This window comes from Nomascus leucogenys, chromosome 17 (genome assembly GCF_006542625.1).
Source record: "Nomascus leucogenys isolate Asia chromosome 17, Asia_NLE_v1, whole genome shotgun sequence".
Lineage (NCBI taxonomy): Eukaryota > Metazoa > Chordata > Mammalia > Primates > Hylobatidae > Nomascus > Nomascus leucogenys.
The window spans coordinates 37,094,757-37,120,903 of NC_044397.1; the positions used below are offsets into that span (position 1 = coordinate 37,094,757).

General features: G+C 55.3%; 1 protein-coding gene across 5 annotated transcripts in view; it reads right to left on the reverse strand.

Annotated features, from left to right (window-relative positions):
• RASA4B (RAS p21 protein activator 4B) overlaps window positions 1-26,147 on the reverse strand; it is a 33,090-nt gene that overhangs the window by 646 nt on the left and 6,297 nt on the right. For 2 of the 5 annotated variants that reach the window (XM_030797504.1, XM_030797508.1), the window contains exons 3-20: window positions 24,920-25,033; window positions 24,338-24,399; window positions 21,409-21,538; window positions 17,995-18,076; window positions 15,525-15,656; window positions 15,137-15,231; window positions 11,287-11,404; window positions 10,909-11,059; window positions 10,581-10,645; window positions 9,718-9,830; window positions 9,320-9,512; window positions 8,977-9,114; window positions 8,266-8,410; window positions 7,559-7,728; window positions 5,417-5,554; window positions 3,057-3,192; window positions 1,253-1,373; window positions 39-103 (exon numbers count right to left, since the gene is read on the reverse strand). In XM_030797504.1, the coding sequence (XP_030653364.1) occupies window positions 39-103; window positions 1,253-1,373; window positions 3,057-3,192; window positions 5,417-5,554; window positions 7,559-7,728; window positions 8,266-8,410; window positions 8,977-9,114; window positions 9,320-9,512; window positions 9,718-9,830; window positions 10,581-10,645; window positions 10,909-11,059; window positions 11,287-11,404; window positions 15,137-15,231; window positions 15,525-15,656; window positions 17,995-18,076; window positions 21,409-21,538; window positions 24,338-24,399; window positions 24,920-25,033 (2,168 nt within the window). The remainder of the gene's footprint in view (window positions 1-38; window positions 104-1,252; window positions 1,374-3,056; window positions 3,193-5,416; window positions 5,555-7,558; window positions 7,729-8,265; window positions 8,411-8,976; window positions 9,115-9,319; window positions 9,513-9,717; window positions 9,831-10,580; window positions 10,646-10,908; window positions 11,060-11,286; window positions 11,405-15,136; window positions 15,232-15,524; window positions 15,657-17,994; window positions 18,077-21,408; window positions 21,539-24,337; window positions 24,400-24,919; window positions 25,034-26,147) is intronic. The other 3 variants (XM_030797505.1, XM_030797506.1, XM_030797507.1) reach the window with 2 other exon arrangements.

Here is a 26,147-nt window from a genome sequence, read left to right on the forward strand (position 1 = left end):
CTCGGGCCACGAGCAAGTCCCAGGTGGGCAGGACCTACCTTTGCCAGGGCTTGCGGGCACCGTGCCTGCCTCTGCGCCCCTGCTCAGCTCCCGGGGCCTCTCCCTGTGGGGGAGGTCAGAGTGAGGGCCAGCAGCCTCCACTCGCCCTGCCAGAGCTTCTGGTATCCTTGTGGGAAGGCTGGGGGTGACCCGGCATGGGCCTCCTGGGCTAGAGGTGGCTCTGGGGGTGATGGCAGGGCTGATTCTTTCAGTCTATGAAGAGGAAACACGGGCCCAGCCTCGGCCCTGGGGCACCTTCCACCTTCTCCCTCCCCATGTCTCCTCCTCCTCCCCACCCCACTGTGGGTTGACCAGAAGGCCCTTTGCATTTGTTTTGTTTTGTTTTTGAGACAGAGTCTTGTTCTGTGGTCCAGGCTGGAGTGCAGTGGTGCAATCTAAGCTCACTGCAGCTTCCACCTCCTGGGTTCAAGCAATTCTCCTGCCTCAGCCTCCCCAGTAGCTGGGATTACAGGCGTCCTCCACCACGTCAGTTAGTTTTTGTATTTTTAGTAGAGAAGAGGTTTCGCCATGTTGGCCAGGCTGGTTTCAAACTCCTGATCTCCAACAATCTGCCTGCCTCCACCTCCCAAAGAGCTGGGATAACAGGCATGAGCCACCGCACCCCACCTTCGTGGGTTTTGAGGGCAGAGATAAACCCTGGAAGAGTTGATGAGGAATGGGGAGGACCACACCCTTCCTCCTTGCAGGGTGTAGGGGTGTGAGAGATGAACGAGCTCTGGCTCCAGTTGGCTCAGGGGAAGCTGAGCGCGTGGGAAGCACTGGATCATCTCCAATATCCCGGCACCGGCCACATCTCCAGAGACCCTGAGTGATGGGGCCTTGGCATCCTGTTTTTTAAAGCTGATCTTTAAAAGCATCCTGTTTTTTCTAAGCTTCTGCCAGGGCTGAGAACCACTGGACGAAGCAAGATGGCCAAAGAACTCAGGGAATTGGCCGAGGCTGTGCCTGTGCTCCAAGGGCCCGGGGGAACAGCTGGGCAGGTTGCAAGGTGGGCTCAGCACACGGCATGAAGCAGGCATGGCCCTGACCCTTGGAGCCTCTATCTTAACCTGAGCTGGCCTCATGCTGCAGAGGTACTCCTGGTGCCCTCCCCAGATGTGGCCAATTAGAAGAGAGGTGACCAGCCACCACAGAGCAGCCCCAAGCCTGGCACGTTCCCTGGGCTGCACAGGCTCTCCTGGGTGGGACTCACCGCAGCAAGGCCTCCATGCCCAGCAGGTGCCGGTAGATGAGCTGGGCCTCAAGGTCATGGTCAAGAGGGTCGTTCCACTCCTGCAGGGTTACCCGTGACCGGGTCTTATCGCAGCCCTGACCTGGGGGCACAGAGAGGGCAAAGTTACGAGCAGACACTTGGGACTACCATGTCCAACATTCTGGTTGCACAGATGGAGAAACAGAGGCCTGGAGGGGAGAGAGATGCACTCGGGGGGTCCCTGGTGAGGGCTGGGCTGGGAGCACAGCCTGGTAAGTCTGACCCAGGCCCTGCCTCGGCTCCCCACCCTCTGGGGGCAGCAGCTCCTCTTGGGGTCAGCCCCTGCACCACGGGATGCGTGACTGCGGAGCATGGATATCATCAGGATATGACTCAGGGAGCCGGGTAACTTTTTTTTTTGTTTTTTTTGAGATGGAGTCTCGCTCTGTCACCCAGGCTGGAGTACAATGGTGCAATCTCAGCTCACTGCAAGCTCCGCCTCCCGAGTAGCTGGGACTACAGGCGCCCGCCACCACGCCCAGCTAATTGTTTATATTTTTAGTAGAGACGGGGTTTCACTGTGTTAGCCAGGATGGTCTTGATCTCCTGACCTTGAGATCCACCCGCCTCGGCCTCCCAAAGTGCTGGGATTACAGGCATGAGCCACCGCACCCAGCCAGGGAGCCAGGTAACTTTCTGGAAGGCTGTCTGCCTGGAAGAGAGCAGGCTGAAATGTTAACATCATGGTGAGGTGGGCCACAGGGGGTTCATGCGTTAGAATGAGCTGGTCCTGCAGCTTGCTGTCTTTATGACCTTGCCAAGTCATCTGCCTTCCCTAAGCCTCAGCTGCTCCTCCATACAGTGGAATAACAGGCCCTGTCTCTTGGGCCACAGTGGGTCCCACCTTGCCAATAATGAGAGCATCGCTATGATGGTTACAGGCAGAGGCTGCAGGTCATATCAGCCAGCCAGCAATGCCCTTGCAAAGAGTCACCAAGAGGCCAGGCACAGTGGCTCACACCTGTAATCCCAGCACTCTGGGAGGCTGAGGCAGGAAGATAGCTTGAGGCCAGGAGTTCAAGACCAGTCTGGGCAACATAGTAAGACCCTGACTCTACAAAAAAATAAAATAAAAAATAGCTGGGTGTGGTGGCATGTACCTGTAGTCCCAGCTGTGCAGGAGGCTGAGGCAGGAGGATGGCTTGAGCCCAGGAGGTCAAGGCTGCAATGAGCTATGATTGTGCCACTGCACTCCAGCCTGGATGATAGAGCAAGACTCAGTATCGAAAAACAACAACAACAAAAAAACAAGAGCAGCTTGACCAACATGGTGAAAACCCATCTCTAGTTAAAATACAAAAAAATTAGCTAGGCTTGGTGGCGAGTGCCGGTAATCCCAGCTACTGGGGAGGTTGAGGCAGGAGAATTGCTTGACCCTGGGAGGTGGAGATTGCAGTGAGCTGAGATCGTGCCATTGCACTCCAGTCTGGGGGACAGAGTGAAAGTCTGTCTGAAAAAAAAAAAAAAGACGAAGAAGAAATAAAAAGAAATGGGATTCTAACGTGTTTTCGGGCCTCCTTAGAGCCTTCAGCGAATTCACTCATATGCATTACACACATCACATGGCATTTCCCAAACCACCTGGTCCATGGGACCCTTTCTGCCCAGAGCTCCTGGAGGGGCCAGCATTCCTTGGGTTAGGTCCCTGCAGGTGCACAGCAGGGCTCAGGGCCCCGTCGTTCAGCCAGAGGCCCGATCTCGCATGGACGGATGCAGAGCCTGGGGCCCAGGCCTGCTCTCCCACCTGTCTTCTCTTTTTGGTGGCAGCAGCTCCACTTGTCCCCACGGAAGACGCCAGGGTGGTAGGAGCCCAGCAGGCCGGTGTTGTTGATGCTCACCTTCAGCAGCGCAGACAGCCACTGGTTCAGCTCATTCACACACTGCAGGGGACATGGAGGGGGAGTCCTGTTCAGATGTCACCTCCTCCAGGAAGCCCTCCTAACCCGGAGCTCCTGTACCATGCCAGACGCCATGTTCCCCACCACTCCAACCCAGCAGCTTTGAGTGAATTAGGAGAGGCTGCCCTTCCTCCCATGGAACGTGACCCACGCCCGGGTGCATGGCCTGGAGAGCAGGTGCAGTGGCTCACGTCTATAATCCCAGCACTTTGGGGGGCTGAGGTGGGAGGATTGCTTGAGCCCAGGAATTCAAGACCAGCCTGGGCAACACAGCAAGACTTCATCCTCTCCTCTCCCACCTGTCTTGTCTTTTTGGTGGCAGCAGCTCCACTTGTCCCTGTGGAAGGCACCGGGATGGTAGGAGCCCAGGAGGCCAGTGTGGGCTGGATTTCAGCCAGCACTGGCCCCTTGGCCACGCTCGTAGGTATTCCAGAACCCTCCAAATATATATGGTGGCCCTGATATCACTACTTTTCCCTGTGGCTCTGATATCACTACTTTTCCCTGTGGCTCTGGACCCTGACACAAAAGGGAACCCCTAGAGGGAAGGGCACAGAGGGACAGGTCTGTGACTTCCTCCCCACCGGCCAGGATGGTCACGCCCAGAAGAAACCAACCTCCCTCCAGCTGCAGGCTTCCTACTTGTCCCACATGTCCCTGCCCTAGATACACATCTGGGTCACCCTCCTACAAGGTCCCTGCTCGAATGCCACCCATCAGAGGTCCTCCCTGACCACTCTTTAATTTTTTAATTTTTTTTTTTTTTTGAGACGGAGTCTTGCTCTGTCACCAGGCTGGAGTGCAGTGGCTTGATCTCGGCTCACTGCAACCTCCATCTCCCAGGTTCAAGTGATTCTCCTGCCTCAGCCTCCCGAGTAGCTGGGACTACAGGCACGTGCCACCACACCCAGCTAATTTTTGTATTCTCTCTGACCACTCTTAATAGGGCAGACTGCTCCCTGCTATACCCCACCCTGTTCCCTCCCTTGCTCCCTTAGTCTCTTCTGGTTCCCTTCAAGTCACTATCACAATTTGACTTTTCTTTTTTTTTAAGAGACAGGGTCTCACTCTGTCACCCAGGCTGGAGTGCAGTATTGTGATCATAGTTCACTGCAGCCTCCAACTCACTACAGCCTCCAACTCCTGGGCTCAGGCTATCCTCCTGCCTCAGCCTCCCAAGTAGCTGGAATCACAGGTGCATGCCATCATGGCTGGCTAATTTTTTTTTTGTAGAGATGGGGTCTTGCTACATTGGCCAGGCTGTTCTCAAACTCCTGGCCTCCAGTGATCCTCCCACCTCAGCCTCCCACAGTGCTGGGACTACAGGCATGAGCCACTGTGCCTGGAGCGACATTTGAAACATGTATTTATTGGCCCATCTTCTCCCCGGGATATCAGCTCCATGAGGGCAGGACTCTGCCTCGTCTGCCACTGTATCCCCTCACCTAGAATCATGCCCGGAACCTAGGAGGTGCTCAGTAAGTATTTTTTAAATAAATGAATGAATGAGTTAATGAAGGAACAGATGAGAAGGTTATTTGAGAACATGCACCCAGAACTACACAGAGCATAACATTTGATTATTAGGCATTGATACAGACACAGAAACACACAGGTGCCAGCTCAGACTTTCTTTTTTAGAGACAGGGTCTTGCTCTGTTGCCCCGGCTGGAACGCTGGGATTATCATCAGCATGAACCAGCGTGCCTGGCCCCCATCTCGGTTATCTGGAAATAGTTTCCAACAAACAGGTGCACACGCAAATTTCACATCACTGGGATGCACCTGTCTGTGCACTGGCCCACACACAGACCTACACATGGATGCCCAGGGAAAGACATGGGCCATGGCCTCCTGGGGGCTCAGACCCCTGGACAACACACACACACCTGTCCCTGACACCTCCCAGATTAGACACACCCTGCGGTGCCTGATGTAGCTGGTAGGGGGGCGAGAGGCTCAATCAACTCTTTTCTCATCCAGTCTACTCAGGCCACTCCCACAGCACCCAGGCCACTCCCATAGCACCTAGGCCACTCCCACAGAGCTCAGGCCACTCCCACAGCACCCAGGCCACTCCCACAACACCCAGGCCACTCCCACAGGGCTCATGCCACTCCCACAGTACCCAGGCCACTCCCATAGCACCCAAGCCACTCCCACAGTGCTCAGGCCACTCCCACAGCACCCGCTCCCATCCCTGCACCTTGCACTGCAGGTAGGCAGTCTGGGGCCTGCCGGCGTCGTCCGTGTAGATGACCTGCATGACATGCGAGCTGCCAAAGCTCTTTTCCTCCACCTTTTCCGCTGCCCGGATGTTGGCTAACTTGATGAGGGCGCTTTTCTGGGGCAGGCAGGGAGGAGAAGGCTCAGGGACCTAGCCAGGGCCATTCCATTCCCCATCTCTGGGCCTCAGTCTCCCCTTTTGCAGCACCAGGGGCAGGCATGGGAGACTCAGAGTGACCTCAGCCAGGGCAGAACACAGACTGATGGTGACCAAGTGCCCAGCAACTGGGAGGGGAGGACCTGGCCTCTCGGGGGGCACTCCCAGAAGGCCTGGGGAGGTGTGAGCTTTGGGGTAGTGTCTGGACAGACAGCATTCCCTGGGCTACAAAGTCAATCCAGCCGTGGCCAAGGCTTTGTGACTTTGCATTTATTAATTTTCCAACTTGCTTTTGTAGTCCCAGGATCTAATAGTCATATCCTGACCAGGCGCATTGGCTCACGCCTGTAATCCCAGCACTTTGGGAGGCCAAGGCCGGTGGATCACCTGAGGTTGGGAGTTAGAGACTAGCCTGACAAACATGGAGAAACCCCATCTCTACTAAAAATACAAAATTAGCTGGGCATGGTGGCGCATGCCTGTAATCCCAGCTACTTGGGAGGCTGAGGCAGGAGAATCGCTTGAACCCGGGAGGCGGAGGTTGCAGTGAGCCAAGATCGCACCATTGCACTCTGGCCTGGGCAACAAAAGCGAAACTCCACCTCAAAAAAAAAAAAAAAAAAAAGGGACCAGAATTAAATAACGCCCATGTAGTCAAATCTTTCAACCCTGGCAAGCAAGATGTATAATAATCATCTGAGTGCTTTGGGAGGCTGGGGCAGGAGGATTGCTTAAGGCCAGGAGTTTGAGACCAGCCTGGGCAGCATAGCAAGACCCCGTCTCTGCAAAAAAAAGTTAAAGAAAATTAGCTGGGCTTGGTGGCACGTGCCTGTAGTCCCAGCTACTCAGGAGGCTGAGGCAGGAAGATTGCTTGAGCCCAGGAGTTCGAGGCTGCAGTCAGCTATGATCGCACCACTGCGCTATAGCCTGGGTGACAGAGCAAGACCCTGTCTCAAAAAATAATTATCATCATCTGAGGGGTCTTTGGTTGGAAGGGGCGGGCCCCTTATCTGGTGGGATCCCTGAGCTGGTTCTTTGAGAACAGGGTGGGTGATGAGCTCCTTCACCTACCCCTAGCCTGCTCTCACCTGCCCAGGGCTAGGCTGGGCACTCCTGGCAGATCATCCCCATAGCCTGCATGACTGGGGGCAGGTGTACAGCAAGCAGTCACCAGGTCCATGGAGGAAGTATGTCTCAGCCCTTCCTGGGAGAAGAGAGCTTGCAGGAGAGGTGACCCATGACTCAGAGAAGGCTGTACAAGGTGATCTTTGAGATCCCTTCCCACGCCAAGATTCCGTGTTTCTATATTCCTGCCTCTTCCAGGAAGCCTCCCCTGGTTGCCCTAGCCTCCTCCTCATCTAGCAGCCCAGGTGATGTACTATCTTTAATAATACCATTTGCCTAAATAGTACTACCTGTCAGGCCCTGGGTCAGGACCCTTAGGGAGATCATCTCATCTAATCCTCAACAACCTGGTAAAGTCGGATCAACTTCCTTCATTTTTTTTTTTTTTTTTTGAGACGGAGTCTTGCTCTGTTGCCCAGGCTGGAGTGCAGCGGCGTGATCTCGGCTCACTGCAACCTCTGCCTCCTGGGTTCAAGCGATTCCTGTGCCTCAGCCTCCGGAGTAGCTGGGACTACAGGCACCCACCACCACATGCGGCTAATTTTTTGTATTTTTAGTAGAGTCGGGGTTTCTGCACGTTGGCCAGGCTGATCTCGAACTCCTGACCTCAAGTGATCCACCCGCCTTGGCTTCCCAAAGTCCTCCCAAAGTCCTGGGATTACAGGCGTGAGCCACTGCGCCCGGTCCTCCTAGGTTCTGACAAGCAGTACAGATGCCACACACCTGGCTTTCTTCTCTGATCCGGGGGGTACCTCAGGTGGGCTCCAAGGAAGGGGACAGGTGCCTCTAAGGTGCCATAACCTCTCAGAGCCCCACTTGCCGGCCTCCCTCCTTACCCACCTTGGAGCTGGGCGTCTTGGCGAAGCTGAGGGCCTCGGTAGTGAGGGAGAAGTAGAGCTTCTTGAAGGAGGAGGACATGAGGGGGCCCTTGCCCTTGGTCCTGTGGATGAAGAGTGGCCCCTCCTTCACAGGTGGCGCCTGCAAACTCAGCGTCCGCTGCAGGTCCAGCTCTGCCAGGCCAGGGAGGGAGGGGAACAGAGAGCCCCGTGAATGAGGGCGGGACTGGGGGGGTGGAGCAGTGGGCGGGGCCATGGGGCTCAAGGGCTGAGCAAATCTGAACAGCAGGCAGTGGACGTGGTCATGGGGCTCGAGGGCGGAGCAAACATCAACAGCAGGTGGTGAGGGGGGTGACAGGTGGACTGAGGAAGCCAGGGCCATGGGGTTGGAGGCGGGACATGCGTCAATAGCAGGTGGTGGCGGGGCTATGGAGCTCAAGGATGGAGCAAATGTCAACAGGCACAGATGATGATGGGTGAGGCCATGGGTCTAGGGGTGCGGCAAACGTCAACAGCAGGCAGTGGGCAGGGTCACAGGAAGCACAAACAGTGGGGGGTGGGTCTATGGCCTGGGAGCCTGGCAAATGTCAACAGCAGGCGGTGGGTGGGGCCACGAGAGGAACAAACAGCGGTGGGTGGGGCCGTGGGGTTCAAGGGCGCAGCAAACGTCAGCAGTAGTCTGTGGGCGGGTCTGTGCAGGGCGGCGCTCACCATCCTTCTCCTCGATGTCCACGAGCTTGGTGATGAAGTCTTTCAGCTGCGCCACGCCCTGGCGCACGGTGGGCTGCAGCGGCTCCATCCAAGCCTCCTTGGCCCTGGAAGCCGGCGTGTCCATGTTGCCCACGTTCTGGACTGCCTGGAGGTGACAGCAGGAAGGACCAGATTCTGCTGGGTTAGGGGCCTAGCCACTGCACCCCCTCCCACCCCGCCCCCAAGTCTTTGCTACTCAGCTGTAGAGATGGAGGCAGAGACGACAGAGGCCATGCCCACGGGCCCCCTCCAGCCCCACTAGGGATCAGGGAGGAGAGGATCATGAAGTTTGATGCCTTATGATAACTGAGACCACTTGGGCCTTCCTCTGTAGGTTTAACTGACGCTGCTGCACTGGGTACCCCACCCCGGTGCCGGGCACATAGGTGCAGCCTGACAGTAAGCAGACCCGGGTTGGAAGGTCCCGCGATTCACCACCGACGGGCTGGGCGGCCTTGGCAACCTCCGACCCCTCGCAGGCCTGTTCCCTTATCCATGAGATGGAGCTCAGAGAAGGTGGCCACAGGAAGGCTTTGCAAACTGTGAAGTGCAGTGCCCACGTGGGCGTGCCAGTGGCCTCGCCGGAGCCGGTAGGGAACACTCTGCAGTCCAGGCCAGGGCCCCGCTGGGACACCCAGCTGTGCATCCCGCCCGTGGCCGCAAGGCCCGCACCTTGGCCAGCAGGAGCAGGGTGCGGCTGGTGCGGGAGTCCGCGTGGCGCTCCCGTAGGTGGAAGAGCTTGGGCGACATGATGGCGGGAGAGAAGAAGCGCAGGCACAGGAAGCTGGTGACGGCGATGAAAGGTACATTCTGGAGGGGTGCGGGAGAGCGCCGGCTGGAGTCCCCCAGACCTGGGCTCCTGGCAGCCCCCTCCCCTTAGGCTCCGTCCCTGACCCTCCTCGGGACACAGCCTCCCTGGTCCTCCCCAGCGCTCCCTGGTTCCCCACTGCTCTTCGCCCCTCGCCCCAGCCCAGTCCAACCCGGCCCAGCCTAGCCAGGCGGGTGGAGGGCGCACCTCGTGCTGGGCGCCGGGGAAGCGCTCGCGCACGCGTCGGAAGAGCTGGCGGAAGGTGGCGCGCACCACGGCGGGGCACGCGCGAACCGAGCGGCTGAGCGCGCTCAGCAGCGCCCCCAGGTGGGCGCGCAGCGTCTGCGCGCTCTGCTCCAGCACCTCGGCCTCGGTCTGCGGGCGGTGCAGCCCGGAGCACCTGCGTGGAACGGGGCGGGTTGGCAGAGGGGGTCGCGGTCAGCGCCAGGGCCACGACAGGAACAGTGGCTCTCACAGCAGCCAGGACACGGACACAGGGGACAATACACGGGTGGGCAGAGGCACAAACACACGTGCTGACAGGGCCTGATCCCAACCCGCTGCCGCTGAATCCCGCAACCCCCCGGAGTTACCCCCGGCCTCACCCTACATCCTTAACTTCCACTTTGCTGGGGTCCAGCTCCACGTACTTCTTCTCTTCAAACACCTTGTTGATGATGGGGCCCAGGACACCGTGCAGGTACTGCATCCCGGCCACCTGGGGACCACCACAGGTCACATTGATCCTGTTTCCCCCAGTCCCACTCCAGCTGCCCACCCTCTCCCGGCAGCCGCCCCTGCACCATTTGCCTGCCGTATCCACCCAGGAGGGGGCCAGGTACACATGCAGGACAAACTGTGTATCCATGAATGAATGAGTGAGTGAATGAATTAATGACTAGAATTCTTAGCCCTTGTGATCCCAGCACTTTGGGAGGCCACAGCAGGAGGATCACTTGAGGCCAGGAGTTTGAGACCAGCCTGGGCAACATAGTGAGACTATCTCTAACTTAAATTTTAATCACACACACTTTCTTTTTGGGTGGGCGCGGGGCACGGAGTCTCGCTCTGTGGCCCAGGCTACAGTGCAGTGGCGTGAGCTCACTACAACCTCTGGCTCCTGGTTCAAGTGAGTCTCCTGCCTCAGCCTTCCCAGTAGCTGGGATTACAGGCGCCCGCCACCATGCCAGGCTAATTTTTGTATTTTTAGTAGAGATGGGGTTTCGCCATGTTGGCCAGGCTGGCCTCGAACTCCTGACCTTAAGTGATCCACCCGTCTCACCCTCCCAAGGTGCTAGAATTACAGGCATGAGGCATGAGCCACTACACCCAGCCATATTCTTAACCTTAAAGGGCTCTGAATACGGAAATGGAACACTGGAGTCGAAGTCCCAGCCCCCTCTGTCGCTCTCTCTGAAGCTGGGTGTTGTCATGTGTAAGATGAGGACAATGGAGTGTGCAACCTCACCTTCAGAAAAGACTCCATGGACTTTGAGGCCAGAGAGTTGCTCCGGAACAGGGTGCTGGTCTCACCTACAAACAGAGAGCCCAGTGGGCAGGGGGCTGGGACAAAGCTTTTGGGGGAGGGAGAGACAGAGGACCTTGGGGCTGGGGGATCTAAGCTGGCTCCTCAATAAAGGGCCTCCTCGCCACCTCCCAGCCCACTGTCCCACCTCTGCCCTTGGCTCTGTTCCTTGCCGCCCTCCTGTCTGACCCCATCTGCCTCCTACAGGAGGAGCCCACCCACCCCCAAACACCTCCCAGTGTTCTGGGCCCAGCTCCCTCCCAGGCCTCACTGGTGCGACTCAGCTCCAGCTGGAAGAGCAGGTCCAGGAAGTCCTTGGCCAGCCCCTGCCCCAGGAAGAGCTTGAGCAGGTTCGTGGCCAAGTCCTGGCGACACTCGGTGCTGGTTGTCTCCTCGATGAGTGGGATCAGCTGCCCTGGGCCCTGCAGGGAGAGGCATGGGGATCCCGAACCCTTCCCTCTGAGGACCTCAGAGCACCCCAGGGAAAGAGGACATTTTCCCAAGGGGTGGCTGGGGACGGGGCCCTGGACACTGGCCAGCTCCTCACATCCCCAGACCTCAGTTTTCTGCTCTGCAGAATGGGTTTAGAAGGACAGGGGCACAGGCCTACCGCCACCGGACCCTCCCACCCTGCCCAGGCCCCCCTCACCTGCATGCCCAGCTTGACCTCGTGGCACAGCAGGTGTACCAGCGGCTGGTAGTAGCTGGAGGGCAGCACCGTCTCGTCCCGCAGCCGCACCTCCAGCTGCAAGGAGCCCAGGTTGCCCCTGGAATGGGCAGCCTGTGACCTCTCCACCAGGGACTCAGGCCACCCTGGACCACAACGCTCCCATGGCCTCCAGTTTTTTTCCCTTGGGGCCAGCCTCCCATCTCTCTGCTCATGCCCTCCATCCGGGTGCCCTGCACAGCTCTGCCTCCCAGGCTCTGCCCGGGCTATTTATTTTCTCGTTTTGGAAAGCACTTCCTATCTCTGCACTCAAGGCACCTCTATCTGTCTTCAAGGTCTGGCTCCCTACCACCTCCAAGCTTGGGTATGTGGAGCTCCCAGCCTTGAATCTATAAACTCCCCGATAATGGCACCATCATGTGTACACTTTACAGCAGAAACAAATCCCCAACCCTCATAACAACCTAATAGGGAAACTGAGACCTGAGCCAGTTCAGCAACTTGCCACATTAGATCGAGCTTCCAAGCCTCCCTGTTCTGACAGGGAAGGTCAGAACAGAGGAGGGTGTGGACCAAGGCATGACATCCTCTAAGGCTCCCACTGCCCCTGCCCAGCACGAGCCTCATGCACAGGAGCAGTGTTAAGATGGGCCCCTGGGCCTGGCACAGTGGCTCATGCCTGTAATCCCAGCACTTTGGGAGGCCAAGGCAGGTGGATCACTTGAGGTCAGGAGTTCGAGACCAGCCTGGCCGACATGGCAAAACTCCATCTCTACTGAAAAAGAAAAATACAAAAATTAGCCAGGCATGGTGGCAGGTGCCTGTAATCCCAGCTACTCGGGAGACTGAGGCAGGAGAAGCACTTCAACCCAGGAAGCAGAGGTTGCAGTGAGCCGGGATTCCACCACTGCACTCCAGCCTGAATCTGTCTCAAAAAAAAATAAAAATAAAAATAAATAAGATGGGAAGATGGGCCTTGGCTGGTTCTATGGAAACACCTTGTGCTGGATACACAGCCGTCCACCTGCCCCTACCCTGTTAAGGATGGGAATTGGGGGAATGGGGGTCTGGGGCCTTCCACAGAGACACAAAGCTGAACCATCAAGGGCTGTGGGCCACAGCAAACAAGCCAGAGGGCTTCCTAGACAGGCTGCCAGATTTAGCAAAATGACCCAAGACACCCAGTTAAATGTGAATATTTTATTTACTTATTAACTATTTTTTTAGAGATGGGGTCTTGCTATGTTGCCCAGGCTGGTCTTGAACTCCTGGGCTCAAGTGATCCTCCTGCCTTGGCCTCCCAAAGTGCTGAGATTACAGGCATGCGCCACCACACCCAGCCTAAATTTGAATATTTTTAGTATAGGTATGTCTCAAATAGTGCATGGTCATTCTTTTTTTTTTTTAGCTGAGATGGAGTCTTGCTCTGTCACCCAGGCTGGAGTGCAGCGGTGAGATCTCGGCTCACTGCAACCTCCACCTCCCAGGTTCAAGCAATTCTCCATCCTCAGCCTCCCAAGTAGCTGGGATTAGAGGTGCCCGCCACCACATCTGGGTAATTTTTGTATTTTTAGTAGAGACGGGATTTCACCATGTTGGCCAGGCTGGTCTTGAACTCCTGATCTCATGATCCGTCTGCCTCGGCCACCCAAAGTGCTGAGATTACAGGCATGAGCCACCGCACCCAGCCATTTTCTTGAGACGGAGTTTCACTCTTGTCACTGAGGCTGGAGTTCAGTGGTGGGATCTCGGCTCACTGCAACCTCCGTCTCCTGGGTTCAAGCGATTATCCTGCTTCAGCCTTCCAAGTAGCTTGGATTACAGGTGCCCACCACCATTTTTTGTACTTTTAGTAGAGACGGTGTTTCACCATGTTGGCCAGGCTGGTCTCGAACTCTTGACCTCAAGTGATCCACCCGCCTCAACCTCCCAAAGTGTTGGGATTACAGGTGTGAGCCACCACGCCCAGCAGTTATTCTTATACTAAAAAAGTATTCACAGCTGGGCGCAGGTCAGGAGTTCAACATCAAGCCCGGCCATCATGGTGAAACCCCATCTCTACTAAAACTACAAAAAATTAGCCAGGTGAGGTGGTCCCAGCTACCTGGAACGTTGAGGTGGGAGGATTGCTTGCACCCAGGAGGTGGAGGCTACAGTGAGCTATGATCACCACTGCACTGGTGGTACCGGTGCATGCCTGTAATCCCAGCTACTCGGGAGGCTGACGCATGAGAATTGCCTGAACCTGGGAGGCAGAGGTTGCAGTGAGCCAAGACCGTGCCACTGCGCTCCATCCAGCCTAGGTGACAGAGGGAGAGTCTGTCTCAAAAAAAAAAAAAAATTATTCACTGTTTATCTGAAATTAAGTTTTAACTGGGTGTTCTTTTTTTTTTTTTTTTTTGAGACAGAGTCTAGCTTTGTCACCCAGGCTAGAGTACAATGGCGCAATCTTGGCTCACTACAACTTCTGCCTCCGGGGTTCAAGCAGTTCTGCCTGCCTCAGACTCCTGAGTAGCTGGGATTACACGCGCCCGCCATCTGGCCAGGTTGGTCTCAAACTCCTGACCTCAGGTGATCCGCCTGCCTCGACCTCCCAAAGTGCTGGGATTACAGGTGTGAGCCACCACGCCTGGCCTAATTTTTTATTTCTTCGTAGAGACAGAGTCTCACTTTCTTGCCCAGGCTGGTCTCAAACTCCTTGCCCCAAGTGATCCTCCCACCTTGGCCTCCCAAAGAGCTGGGATTATAGGCATGAGCCACCGCTCCTGGTCAACAGTGTCCTGTCTTATCTCACAACCCTATTCCTGGAGAATCTGGCATAGGGAGTTGGAGCTATGGCTCAGGGACACTGACCTTGGAGACTTGAACCCTGGTCTGAGGTCTGCAGTGAAATTTTCAAAGAGAAAATGTCTGAGCACTTGTTTTAGAAACTTCCAGAGGCACAAAGCAGGAGACCTGTACAACCTGTGAGCTAAGAAGACAGACCTGGCCGGGTGCAGTGGCCCATGCCTGTAATCCTAGCACTTTGGCAGGCTGAGGCGGGTGGATCACTTGAGGTCAGGAGTTCGAGACCAACTTGGCCAACATGGTGAAACCCTGTCTCTACTAAAAATACAAAAATTAGCCAAGCATGGTGGCACACAGTTGTAATCCCAGCTAATCAGGAGGCTGAGGCAAGAGAATCACTGGAACCCAGGAGGTGGAGGTTGCAGTGAGCCAAGATTGTGCCGCTGCACTCCAGCCTGGGTGACAGAGCAACACTCCATCTCAAAAAAAAAAAAAGACAGAAGACAGAGCTGAGCTGAGTGCAGAACTGTGGGGAAAAATAAAGAGGAGGGGCTGGGCGCGGTGGCTCACGCCTATAATCCCAGTACTTTGGGAGGCCGAGGCGGGTGGATCACAAGGTCAGGAGATCGAGACCATCCTGGCTAACACGGTGAAACCCTGTCTCTACTAAAAATGCAAAAAATTAGCCGGGCGCAGTGGCGGGTGCCTGTAGTCCCAGCTACTTGGGAGGCTGAGGCAGGAGAATGACGTGAACCCAGGAGGCAGAGCCTGCAGTGAGTCAAGATCACGCCACTGCACTCCAGCCTGGGGACAGAGCGAGACTCCGTCTCAATAAATAAATAAATAAAAAATAAAGGGGAGGTGGAGCCCAGCCAGGATGAGAAGGATGCTGGCCCGGTGGGCAAGGGCTGAGGGGACCCTGGAGCTGTGTCTCCTGACCTCTCACCCCTGAGCAGCCCCCCTGCCCTGCCTGCCTGTAGCCAATTCCCAAATGTCAGCCCCCACCCCACCCCTTGAGGCCGGCTGCCCAGCCCCACACACTTACTCGTCATGCCGCCGGCTCTTGGACTGGTCGGGCTGCAGCCGGAACCAGCCCTCCTCCTGCTGGGCCACCCGCAGTCTCTGGACATCGATCACCACCTGGGGACATAGTGGCAGTCTTCCTGCAGCTGGGAGACTTGAGTCTCCTCCTTGCCAACTACTGTTCTTAGTGGGGAGGGGCCCCTTCCAAGGGTCCCTGAGTGCCAGTGGTGGTGGGGGGATGTTGCTGGTTCTGGCAGACGGTGGGGGGGTAGTCCCAGGCTTCCTGAGTGTCCCTCTTTGGGGAAGCCGGAGGGAGGTCCCTGAGGCTGGGATGGCTGCAATGGAGCCAGGTGCTGGGGGACAGCAGGTGCAGCCTGCCGGGGGAGGGGGGGTGGGGCGGTGGTGCTCACTTTGCCCAAGAAGTCGTTTCGGCTGACAAGGTCCCAGTCCCAGGCCTCCACGCACAGCGCCTCTGTGGCCCCCTCCTCCAGCTCAAATTCAAACGTCTCATTCCAGCGTGGGTAGCATGACTTCTTCACGATCTGCCCAGAGGAGGGTGGGAGGGGGCTAGGCTGATGCCACTGGACTCCCCAGGCTGGGTAAAAGGCAGAGCTGCCCCAGGCACCTCCCCTGGGTTCCCTATAGCCTCCTCGACTTAGAGGCTCTGCCACAGCAGAGGTTAAAATGTCCTGTCCAAGCTCCCACCCATTTATCAGATGGGGAAAATTGAGGCCCAGGGTGGGGAAAAGACGTATCCAAGGCCATGCAGCAAAACAGTACTGACTATGAGGATGTGGTGAACACGGAACACCTCTACACTGCTGGTGGGAATGTGAACTAGTACAACCACTATGGAAAACAGTGGAGATTCCTTAACTAACTAAAAGTAGAACTACCATTTGATTCAGCAATCCCACTACTGGGTATCTACCCAGAGGAGAAGTCATTATACAAAAAAGATACTTGCACACTCATGTTTTTGTTTTGTTTGTTTTGTTTTGTTTTTGAGACAGAGTCTTGCTCTGTTGCCCAGGCTGGGGTGCAGTGGCACGATCTCAGCTCACTGCAAACTCCACCTTCCGGGTTCAAGTGATTCTCCTGCCTTAACCTCCCAAGTGGCTGGGATTTCAGGGGCCTGCCACTATGCCTGGCTAATTTTTGTATTTTTAGTAGAGATGAGGTTTCACCATGTTGGCCAGGCTGGTCTCGAACTCCTGGCCTCAAGCAATCTGCCAGCCTTGGCCTCCCACAGTGCTGGGATTACAGGCGTGAGCCACTGCACCTGGCCAAGATACTTGCACATGCATGTTTATAGCAGCATAATTCGCAATTGCAAAAATGTGAAACCAGCTCAAATGTCCATCAATCAACAAGTGGATAAACTGTGGCATATATATATATGTATGTATATATGTATATATGTATATATACATGTATATATGTATATATATGTATATATGTGTATATATGTATATATGTATATATGTGTATATATGTATATATGTATATATGTGTATATGTATATATGTATATATGTGTATATGTGTATATATGTATATATGTATGTATGTGTATATATGTATATATGTGTATATTTATGTATATATGTATATATGTGTGTATATATGTATATATGTGTGTATATATGTATATATGTATATATGTGTGTATATATGTATATATGTATATATGTGTATATTTATGTATATATGTATATATATGTGTATATATGTATATATGTGTATATATGTATATATGTGTATATGTGTATATATATGTGTATATATGTGTATATATGTGTATATATATGTATATATGATGGAATACTACTCAGCCATAAAAAAGGAATGAATTAATGGCATTCATAGCAACCTGGATTGGATTGGAGACTATTATTCTAAGTGTAGTAACTCAGGAATGGGAAACTAAACATCGTATGTTCTCACTCATAGTGGGAGCTAAGCTATGAGGACGCAAAGGTATAAGAATCACACAGTGAACTCTGGGGACTCGGAGGGGAAGGGTGGTAAGGGGGTGAGGGATAAAAGACTACAAATTGAGTGCAGTGTATACTGCTCGGGTTATGGGTGAACCAAAATCTCATAAATCACCACTAAAGAACTTATGTAACCAAACACCACCTGTTCCCCAATAACCTATGGAAATAAAATATTAAAAAACAAAGCAAAACAAACAAACAACACAGGGCTGGGCGTGGTGGCTCATGCCTGTAATCCCAGCACTTTGGGAAGCCGAGGCGGGACGATGACTTGAGGCCAGGAGTTAGAGACCAGCCTGGCCAACATGGTGAAACCCCATCTCTACTAAAAATACAAGAAATTAGCCTGGTGTGGTGGCGCGTGCCTGTAATCCCAGCTACTCGGGTGGCTGAGGCAGGAGAATCTCTTGAACCGGGAAGGCAGAGCCTGCAGTGAGCTGAGATCCAGCCACTGCACTCCAGCCTGGGTGACAGGGCGGGACTTGTCCTCAGAAAAAAAAAAAAAAAACACAAAACACAAAACAAAAACAGTAGCGACTACACTGAGAGAACAGACCTTGGTGTCTTTGTGCCCAGGACTGGGCACCTGACCCTGGTTTCCTGGGGGTGGGGAAGGCAGCATGCGTGTTCCCAGATAAACCCCACTCCGGCTATCTCAATCCCCTCCTTACCCCAAAGCATGGCCAGGAGTGAGCGGAGTTGGCCCGAGAGGGCCTGGGACCTATTATGTCCCCTCAGAGAGGTTGCCCCTTTCCCTGGACCTCCTCTGTAAGACTGTGGCCCCCAATCTGTCCCCCAGAGGACGGTGAGCAGGTGGTGAGGTGAGCAAAGGGGGCATGGCTGGAAGGTCCCCCAAGCCTCCTGCCCTCTGGCCTCCTCACCGAGGTCTCCTGTGTCCGGCCCTTGTAGCGCACTCGAACGAAGGGGTCAGATGCGCCATTGCGGTCCTTTGGGGCCAGATCCCTGGTGGGGGTGGAGGAAAATTGGATCACTGACTTGTCCCTGTGCCCCCCCTCCCCCACTTGTCACCACCATTATGTAACCACAGCGGGCCAAAAGGCCTGGGCACATTCCGTCCCTGGCAAGCTGACTCTGGACAGTGCGCCTCTGCCCTTTCTGGGCCCTGCTCCCATAGCCATCTCCCCAGGGTCGCCCATGTGGCCAAGAATCCCCCGAGGTGGAGGCCATGGGTCCTTCCCACCAGGCAGCTGCAGGCCAGTGGCTGCACCTTGCTCCGGGGGTGGCAGGGGGGCAGTGTGAGTGCTGCCAGGGAACCGCTGGGGCAATGTTCCCGGCCCTCCGTTCCCAGGGCTGCCCTGAGCCTCAGTTTCCCCATCAGGAAAATGGAAAAGTGAATCGCTACTGGGCTCAGGTTTAGGGAGAGAGTGTGCTTCTGGAAGGTCTGCCCCAGTAATGTCTCCCTACTTGGTGGAGGGGTGAGATGCAGCCCTGATGGGCAGCCCTGCCCTTTCTCCATAGATGGGTCTTTACACAGCCCTAGTCTAGTCATGGTACCCCCAGCTTTATTTTTTTTTTTTTTTTTTTGAGACGGAGTCTCGCTTTGTTGCCCAGGCCGGAGTGCAATGGCGCAATCTTGGCTCACTGCAACCTCCGCCTCCCGGGTTCAAGTAATTCTCCTGCCTCAGCCTCCTGAGTAGCTGGGATTACAGGTGTCTGCCACCACGCCCAGCTAATTTTTGTATTTTTAGTAGAGATGGGATTTCACCAGGTTGGCCAGGCTGCCCTCGAACTCCTGACCTCAGGTGATCCACCAGCCTCGGCCTCCCAAAGTGCTGGGATTACAGGCGTGAGCCACCATGCCTGGCCCTTTTTTTCTTTTCTTTTTTTTTTTTTAAACAGGGTATTGCTCTGTTGCTCAGGCTGGAGTATAGTGATGCAATCATAGCTCACTGCAGCCTCCACCTCCTGGGCTCAAGCAATCCTCCCACGTCAGCCTCCCAAGTAGCTGGCACTATAAGTGTGCCCCATCACACCTGGCTAATTTTTAAATTTTTTTGTAGAGACAGGGTCTTGCTGTTGCCCAGGCTGGTCTCGAAATCCTGGCCTCAAGAGATCCTCCTGCCTCTGCTTCCCAAAGCACTGGGATTACCAGAGTGAGCCACCGCACCCTGCCAGTATCCCCTACTTAGAACTCTTTGTGGAAGAACACCAAAGCCCATTCATCTTTGAACCTGAGGAGGCAGAGGTTGCAGTGAGCCGAGAAAACGCCACTGCACTCCAGCCTGGGTGACAGAGCCAGACTGACTCAAAAAAAAAAAAAAAAAAAAAAAAAAAACAGCCCAGGCACAGTGGCTCGCGCCTGTAATCCCAGTAGTTTGGGAGGCCGAGGCAGGCAGATCAACTGAGGTCAGGAGTTTGAGACCAGCCTAGCCAACATGGTGAAGTCCCATCTCTACTAAAAATACAAAAAATTAGCCGGGCGTGGTGGTGCACACCTGTAATCCCAGCTACTAGGGAGGCTGAGGTAGGAGAATTGTTTGAACCCAGAAGGCGGAGGTTGCAGTGAGCTGAGATTGGGCCACTGCACTCCAGCCTGGATGATAGAGCAAGACTGTCTCAAAAACAAAAAAAACAAAAAAACCCCAAGGTTTTATTGAAATATTGAGAATCTCCCCAGAAAAAATAAGGAGGAAATGTTCTTTCTTCCTCTGCAGCAAACGGACCTTCTTAGGCTGACTTGGAATTGCAGCAGGAGTCTCATTGCCAAGGACAACGGGGGACAGGTCCCCTCACTCTGAGAGAGGCCTGGACATTCCTCTCCCCTGCTAGGACTCACTAGGAGAAGGCCAACCACTGTGGCCCCAGAGGATGGGAGAGAGGAGATTCCTGGAGAGAGGGGAGAGCCAGGGAGACATGCCTCCGTGCCTCCCATCTCCGTGGGTGACAATGGGTGCCTGGCAGAAGTGGCTCCGAGGTCCCAGAGCCCGGCCACGTGTGTGAGCGGGTGCACACGTCTGCATGCCTGTCCCCCAGACAGCCTGGTGCCCGGAAAGGATAAGGATGGAGGAAGCGGGTGAGTTGGGGTGGGGCGGCCGGGAATGAATGGTGGAGGCCAGAGAGTGAGCAAGTGTGGGGGCGTGGCTGAGGCTCAGCCCAAGCCCAGACATTTTCCATCCATTTCTATTTTCTCAGGACAGAAAATAACTCCCGGGAAGCCAGAGTGAGCAACATGGGCATCATCTGACCCACACCCCTCCTCTGCCCAAAGGAAGTCTTCCTCTTGGACAGGCTGACCCCTCAAGGGTGGGGGGAACACTGGCTCCATAGGGCTGCCTGGCTGGGGGCCACCCTCCTGCCCCACAGGCAGGGAGCAACTTGGGGAGGTGGGTTTGGAGCCGGAAGGGAAGGCACTTCTCACGGACAGAGTGTGACTCAGGCCCACGCCCAGATGGGAGTGCAGCCTGCAGCTAAAAATACCCTGGGGGTTGGGGGGGTGGCCCTGTCACAGGTGACTCAGGCCCATGGAACCATCCAAACCACTGTCCCCCCTTGGGGGAACCCTCAATTTGCCCATTGGGAGATTTTCAGCAACTCTTTTCACTCCCCAACCCCACAAGGGACCCACTTACCCACACACACACTCCTACCAGGCCAAGTTCACACTGGGGTTAAACATAGGGAAGCTGACCTTGCACTGGGGGACTGAGGCTGTGTGATCAGAGTTCAGGGTCCCCTCACCCATACCCCCTACTCCACTCCTCTGTGATGGCTCCGGTTCCTCAATGAGAACATTAGACTGTCCCTTAAGGGACATATCCCCTTGAGTGGAAATCACCCAAGAAGCATCTTCAAGTCCAGAAAACCTCCCCAGACCCTCTCTTTTACTTTTTCTTTTCTTTTTTTTTTTTTTGAGATGAAGTCTCGCTTGTCACCCAGGCTGGAGTGCAGTGGGGCCATCTCGGCTCACTGCAACCTCTGCCTCCCGGGTTCAAGACTCCTGCCTCAGCCTCCCAAGTAGCTGGGATTACAGGCGCCGCCACCATGCCCAGCTAATTGTTGTATTTTTAGTAGAGACAGGGTCTCACCATGTTGGTTAGGCTGTTCTTGAACTCCTGGCCTCAGGTGATCCACCTGCCTCGGCCTCCCAAAGTGCTGGGATTACAGGTGTGAGACACGGTGCCTGGCAAGACCCTCTCTTGAGAGCAGGCTTTGATGGGAGGTGGCCAGCTCTGGGACCAGGAGGCAGAGGTGGGGCGAGGGGAGGCTCAGCTTCCTCATTGGGTTTCTCTAGTTGCAGGGGACCCACTGCCCGCCCCCAGGCCCCTGAGTCTCACCTGGCCTCCAGCACAGAGCAGCGTAGCCGGCAGGCCCGGGCCCCTGGCCGCACTTCCAGCCGCAGGTGGATCTCGCCCTGCACCTCCTCATCGGGGTCGACCTCCGTCAGGTGGGCCCACCCACTGAAACCTGTGGGGTCAGCTCAGCCAGGGACCTGTCCCTGAACCCCCACACCCTCCACCCTTAGTCCCACCAGGCACCTTGAGGCACCTCCATAATCCCCTGGGAATCCCCTAGGCACCCGTGAAGCAGGGGCTGGTATCCCCAATGACAGATGGGGAAACTGAGGCTCAGCAGGTGAACAAACAGCAGTTGGAAGAGCTGGGATTAGAATCTAAGTCAGTGACCTGGGGCCTGTGCCCTCACTATTGTGTCATTTTTTTGGTTGTTGTTTTTAGAGACAGGGTCTCACTCTGTGAGCCAGGTGTGGTGGCACGTGCCTGTAATCCCAGCTCCTCAGGAGGCTGAGGCAGGAGAATTGCTTGAACTCAGATCGCGCCATTGCACTCCAGCCTGGATGACAGAGCAAGACCCCATCTCAAAAAAAAAAAAAAAAAAAAGATGGAGTCTTGCTATGTTGCTCAGGCTGGTCTCAAACTCCTGACCTCAAGCAATCCTCCCACCTCAGCCTCCCAAGGTGCTGGGATTATAAGTGTGGGCCGCTGTACCCAGCCAGATTCCCCATCTTAAAACAGGAAGAGAGTGGCCCTCCCCTCGGGCTCCTGGGAGGAGGGTCTGAGGCCTGGATGGGGAAGCTACAAGGCACCCCGAGCAATAGCCTCACTGGTGCCACTAGACCCCAGAAACACTGGCTAAGGCTGCCGGTGGGAAAGGCCTTTGGCCTGGCAGGGGCCAAGAAGCCCCATGAGTCAGCAGAACCTGCCTCCGCCCTGCCCCCATCCCTGGCCCAGCCTCACAGACAGGAGCAGGTGTGTGCAGGGGGAGGCCAGTGAGTGGGACACAAAGGCTCTGATGGCAGAGCCCATAGCATCCAAGAACTGGTTTGAACCCTCAGAGAAGCCCAGAGAAGGCAAGAGCTGCCCAAGGTCACACACAGTGAGGCTGGCACACGGCTGACCTCTCAAAATCATGTCTGGGCAGAGCATGGTGGCTCACACCTGGAAACCTAGCACTGGGGGAGGCCAAGACGGGAGGATCCATTAAAGCCAGGAGTTCAAGACCAGCCTGGGCAACAGAGTGAGACCCCCACATTTTTTTTTTTTTTTTTGAGACAGAGTCTTGCTCTGTCACCCAGGCTGGAGTGCAATGGCACAGTCTTGGCTCACTGCAACCTCCGCTCCCAGGTTCAAGAGATTTTCCTGTCTCAGCCTCCCTAGTAGCTGGGATTACAGGCAAGTGCCACCATGCCCAGGTAATTTTTGTATTTTTAGTAGAGACAGGGTTTCACCATGTTGACGAGGCTGGTCTTGAACTCCTAATCTCAACTGAATTGCCACTGGGATTACAGGTGTGAGCCACCATGCACGGCCTCCATCTCTGTTTTTCTTTTGGAGATGGAGTCTTGCTCTGTCATCCAGGTTGGAGTGCAATGGCGTGATCTTGACTCACTGCAACCTCTGCCTCCTGGATTCAAGCGATTCTCCTACCTCAGCCTCCTGAGTAGCTGGGATTACAGGCGCCCACCACCACGTCCAGCTAATTTTTTGTATTTTTAGTAGAGACAGGGTTTTGCCATGTTGGCCAGGCTGGTCTGGAACTCCTGACCTCAGGTGATCCACCTGCCTCGGCCTCCCAAAGTGCTGGGATTACAGGTGTAAGCCACTGCACCCGGCCTCTATTTTATTTTTCTTTTTATTTATTTATTTATTTATTTATTTTTTTTTGAGACGGAGTCTTGCTCTGTCCCCCAGGCTGGAGTGCAGTGGCGCAATCTCGGCTCACTGCAAGCTCCGCCTCCCGGGGTTCACGCCATTCTCCTGCCTCAGCCTCCCGAGTAGCTGGGACTACAGGCGCCCGCCAACACGTCCGGCTAATTTTTTGTATTTTTAGTAGAGACGGGGTTTCACCCTGTTAGCCAGGATGGTCTCGATCTCCTGACCTCGTGATCCGCCCGCCTCGGCCTCCCAAAGTGCTGGGATTACAGGCTTGAGCCACCGCGCCCGGCGTTTTTATTTTTTATTTATTTATTTATTTATTTTTGAGGCGGAGTCTCGCTCCGTTGCCCGGGCTGGAGTGCAGTGGCGTGATCTCGGCTCACTGCAAGCTCTGCCTCCTGGGTTCACACCATTCTTCTTCCTCAGCCTCCCTAGTAGCTGGGACTACAGGCGCCTGCCACCATGCCCGGCTAACTGTTTTGTATTTTTAGTAGAGACGGGGTTTCACCGTGTTAGCCAGGACGGTCTCGATCTTCTGACCTTGTGATCCACCGTCTCGGCCTCCCAAAGTGCTGGGATTACAGGCGTGAGCCACCACACCCGGCCTTTTTTTTTAACTATATAAAAATTGCAAAAACAATAACACAAAACAATGTCTGCATCCCAGAAATAATTCAAAGGGATTGCCAGCCTGGACTGGCTCTAGGCCAACCCTTCAGACTTAGGACACAGTGGTACTAGGGCCCAGGTGGAGGCAACCCCATGGGTTACAGAAGGAGCCGGCCCGATTTGGAGAAGGGGTCCCTATGCTGCAGCAATGGAGTGTAAGGAGGCCCCTTCTTCTGCCAGCAGAGGCCTCAGATTCCACCTGTAGCAGCCCCTCTTCACCCTAGGGAAGAGGCAGTAACAACCATTCTTGGGGACATGCTGCAGAGCAGAGGCCAGGAGTACAGAACATGGCCCTGGCTTCTGGGGAGAGTAGAAATGGCTTTCCCTGAGCAGGAAAACAGATGGAGCCTAGAGAGGAGGTCTCTGAGTGGGAGGGAGCCCAGGGACCGGGCAGACCAGTGCGGGAGGGAAAGGGAGAACTTACCCTTAGGGTGAGAGGCTAGGGTGTCCCTTGTAAGGCAGACCTTTCCGATAACGTCGTCCCGGCTAGAGGAGGGAGATGGAGCCAGAGCTGGGCAGGGCTTCAGTATCTGCCCTCTGGGACCTCCCACCAAGTTTAGGGCCCCCCCGGGGGGGAGCAGGGTGGTGGACACCAGTGTCATTTCCAGAGTAACCCAACAGAGCTGGATCTGTGGCCCTTCTGTAGGCTGTGGGTTCTGGACCCTCTAGGGGGATGTGATAGGTTTCTCACATGCCCACACATGCCAAGCTCACGCTCTCTGGGTACCCATCTCACAGCTCACACCTGCACACACACGTGTAGTCCATGCACTCTTGTGCCCGCATGCCTGCACACACACGTGTGTGATGTGGTGCATGCACCATGGAGCCACGCCTGCGCACACCCACATGCTCAAGACTTTCGCCCTCCCAGGCCCCTAGGCTCTGCCTCCCTCCAGGCTGCAAAGAGGATGCCAAAAAGGACCCAGGAGTCCTGGTGGTTAAATGGGCCAGGGAGCAATCAGATAGTCAGGTCTGGGTCCCAGCTGGAGAGGGGGGCACTCACCTGAGGGCATCCTCATCCATGACGTAGAAAGCCACAGCATGGAAGGTGGGCGGCAGGTGCACTTGGTACTCCTCACCCCAGAAGGGGCACAGGGTCTTCCACACGGTGGCTGTCCTGCAGGAGAGAACCCTCAGCACGTGCCCAGGCCACTCCCAGGCCCTGGCTGGGACCTTCCTTGTATCTCCCCCTACCCCTATAACAACTGGCTCTGCCACTGATGTATTTTCCCTGTGCCAGACCCTACTGTCCACCACCAATCGCTACCCCCTGACCTTCCTCTCTGCCCTGGGTGGGGCACAGGGCTGCCTCTCTCTGGCTGTTATTTTATTTTATTTTTTTGAGATGGAGTCTCACCCTGTCACCCAGGCTAGAGTGCAGTGGCGTCATCTCGGCTCACTGCAACCTCTGCCTCCCAGGTTCAAGCAATTCTTCCTGCCTCAGCTTCCTGAGTAGCTGGGATTACAGATGCCTGCCACCACGCCCGGCTAATTTTGTCATTTTAGTAGAGACAGGGTTTCACCCTGTTGGCCAGGCTGCTCTCGAACTCCTGACCTCAGGTGATCTGCCTGCCTTGGCCTTCCAAAGTGCTGGGATGACAGGCGTGAGCCACCGTGCCCAGCCTCTCCAGCTGTTTTACATTTGGGGAAACAGATCACAGTTGGCAGGCATTGGCCTCAGGTCACAGGATAGCTGCCCTCAGGGCGACTGCTGAGCCTGGCCTCCCATCCTCACCCAGCTCTGGTCATCCCCCGTGGATCAAAGCCTTCAACTCATGGGACTCAGCGGGCTAGCGGGTGGGGAGACACTGAAGCCCCCAAGGACCCGGATGAAAGTTCAGGGGACCACCTCATGCCAACCACTTCTCAGACAGGTCGTCTGTTTCCCTTCTGTATCAAGAGCATCAGAGCCATCACACCCCTCTCCCTCTTGCTGTCTGTGGTTTGCAGACCCTCGAGAAAGGCTGGGAGCCTGCTTGCAGGTGGGGAAGGACTGGGAGTCTGGTGGCCTTGGCTACGAGTAGGCCACAGGCACTCAGGTGGGCAGAACAGCAGGGCAGCTCTGGCCATGAACTTGGAAGCAGGAGCCTGGGTGAAGGAAGGGAGAGGACAGCAAAGACCCTGCCCAGAGATCATGGGGACCACGGAGGAAGGGACATCCGGAGGAAGTGACTCTTCAGGGTGCAGGCTGGGGGTGCCCAGCCTCGAGGGATAATCACTATGGGACTCTC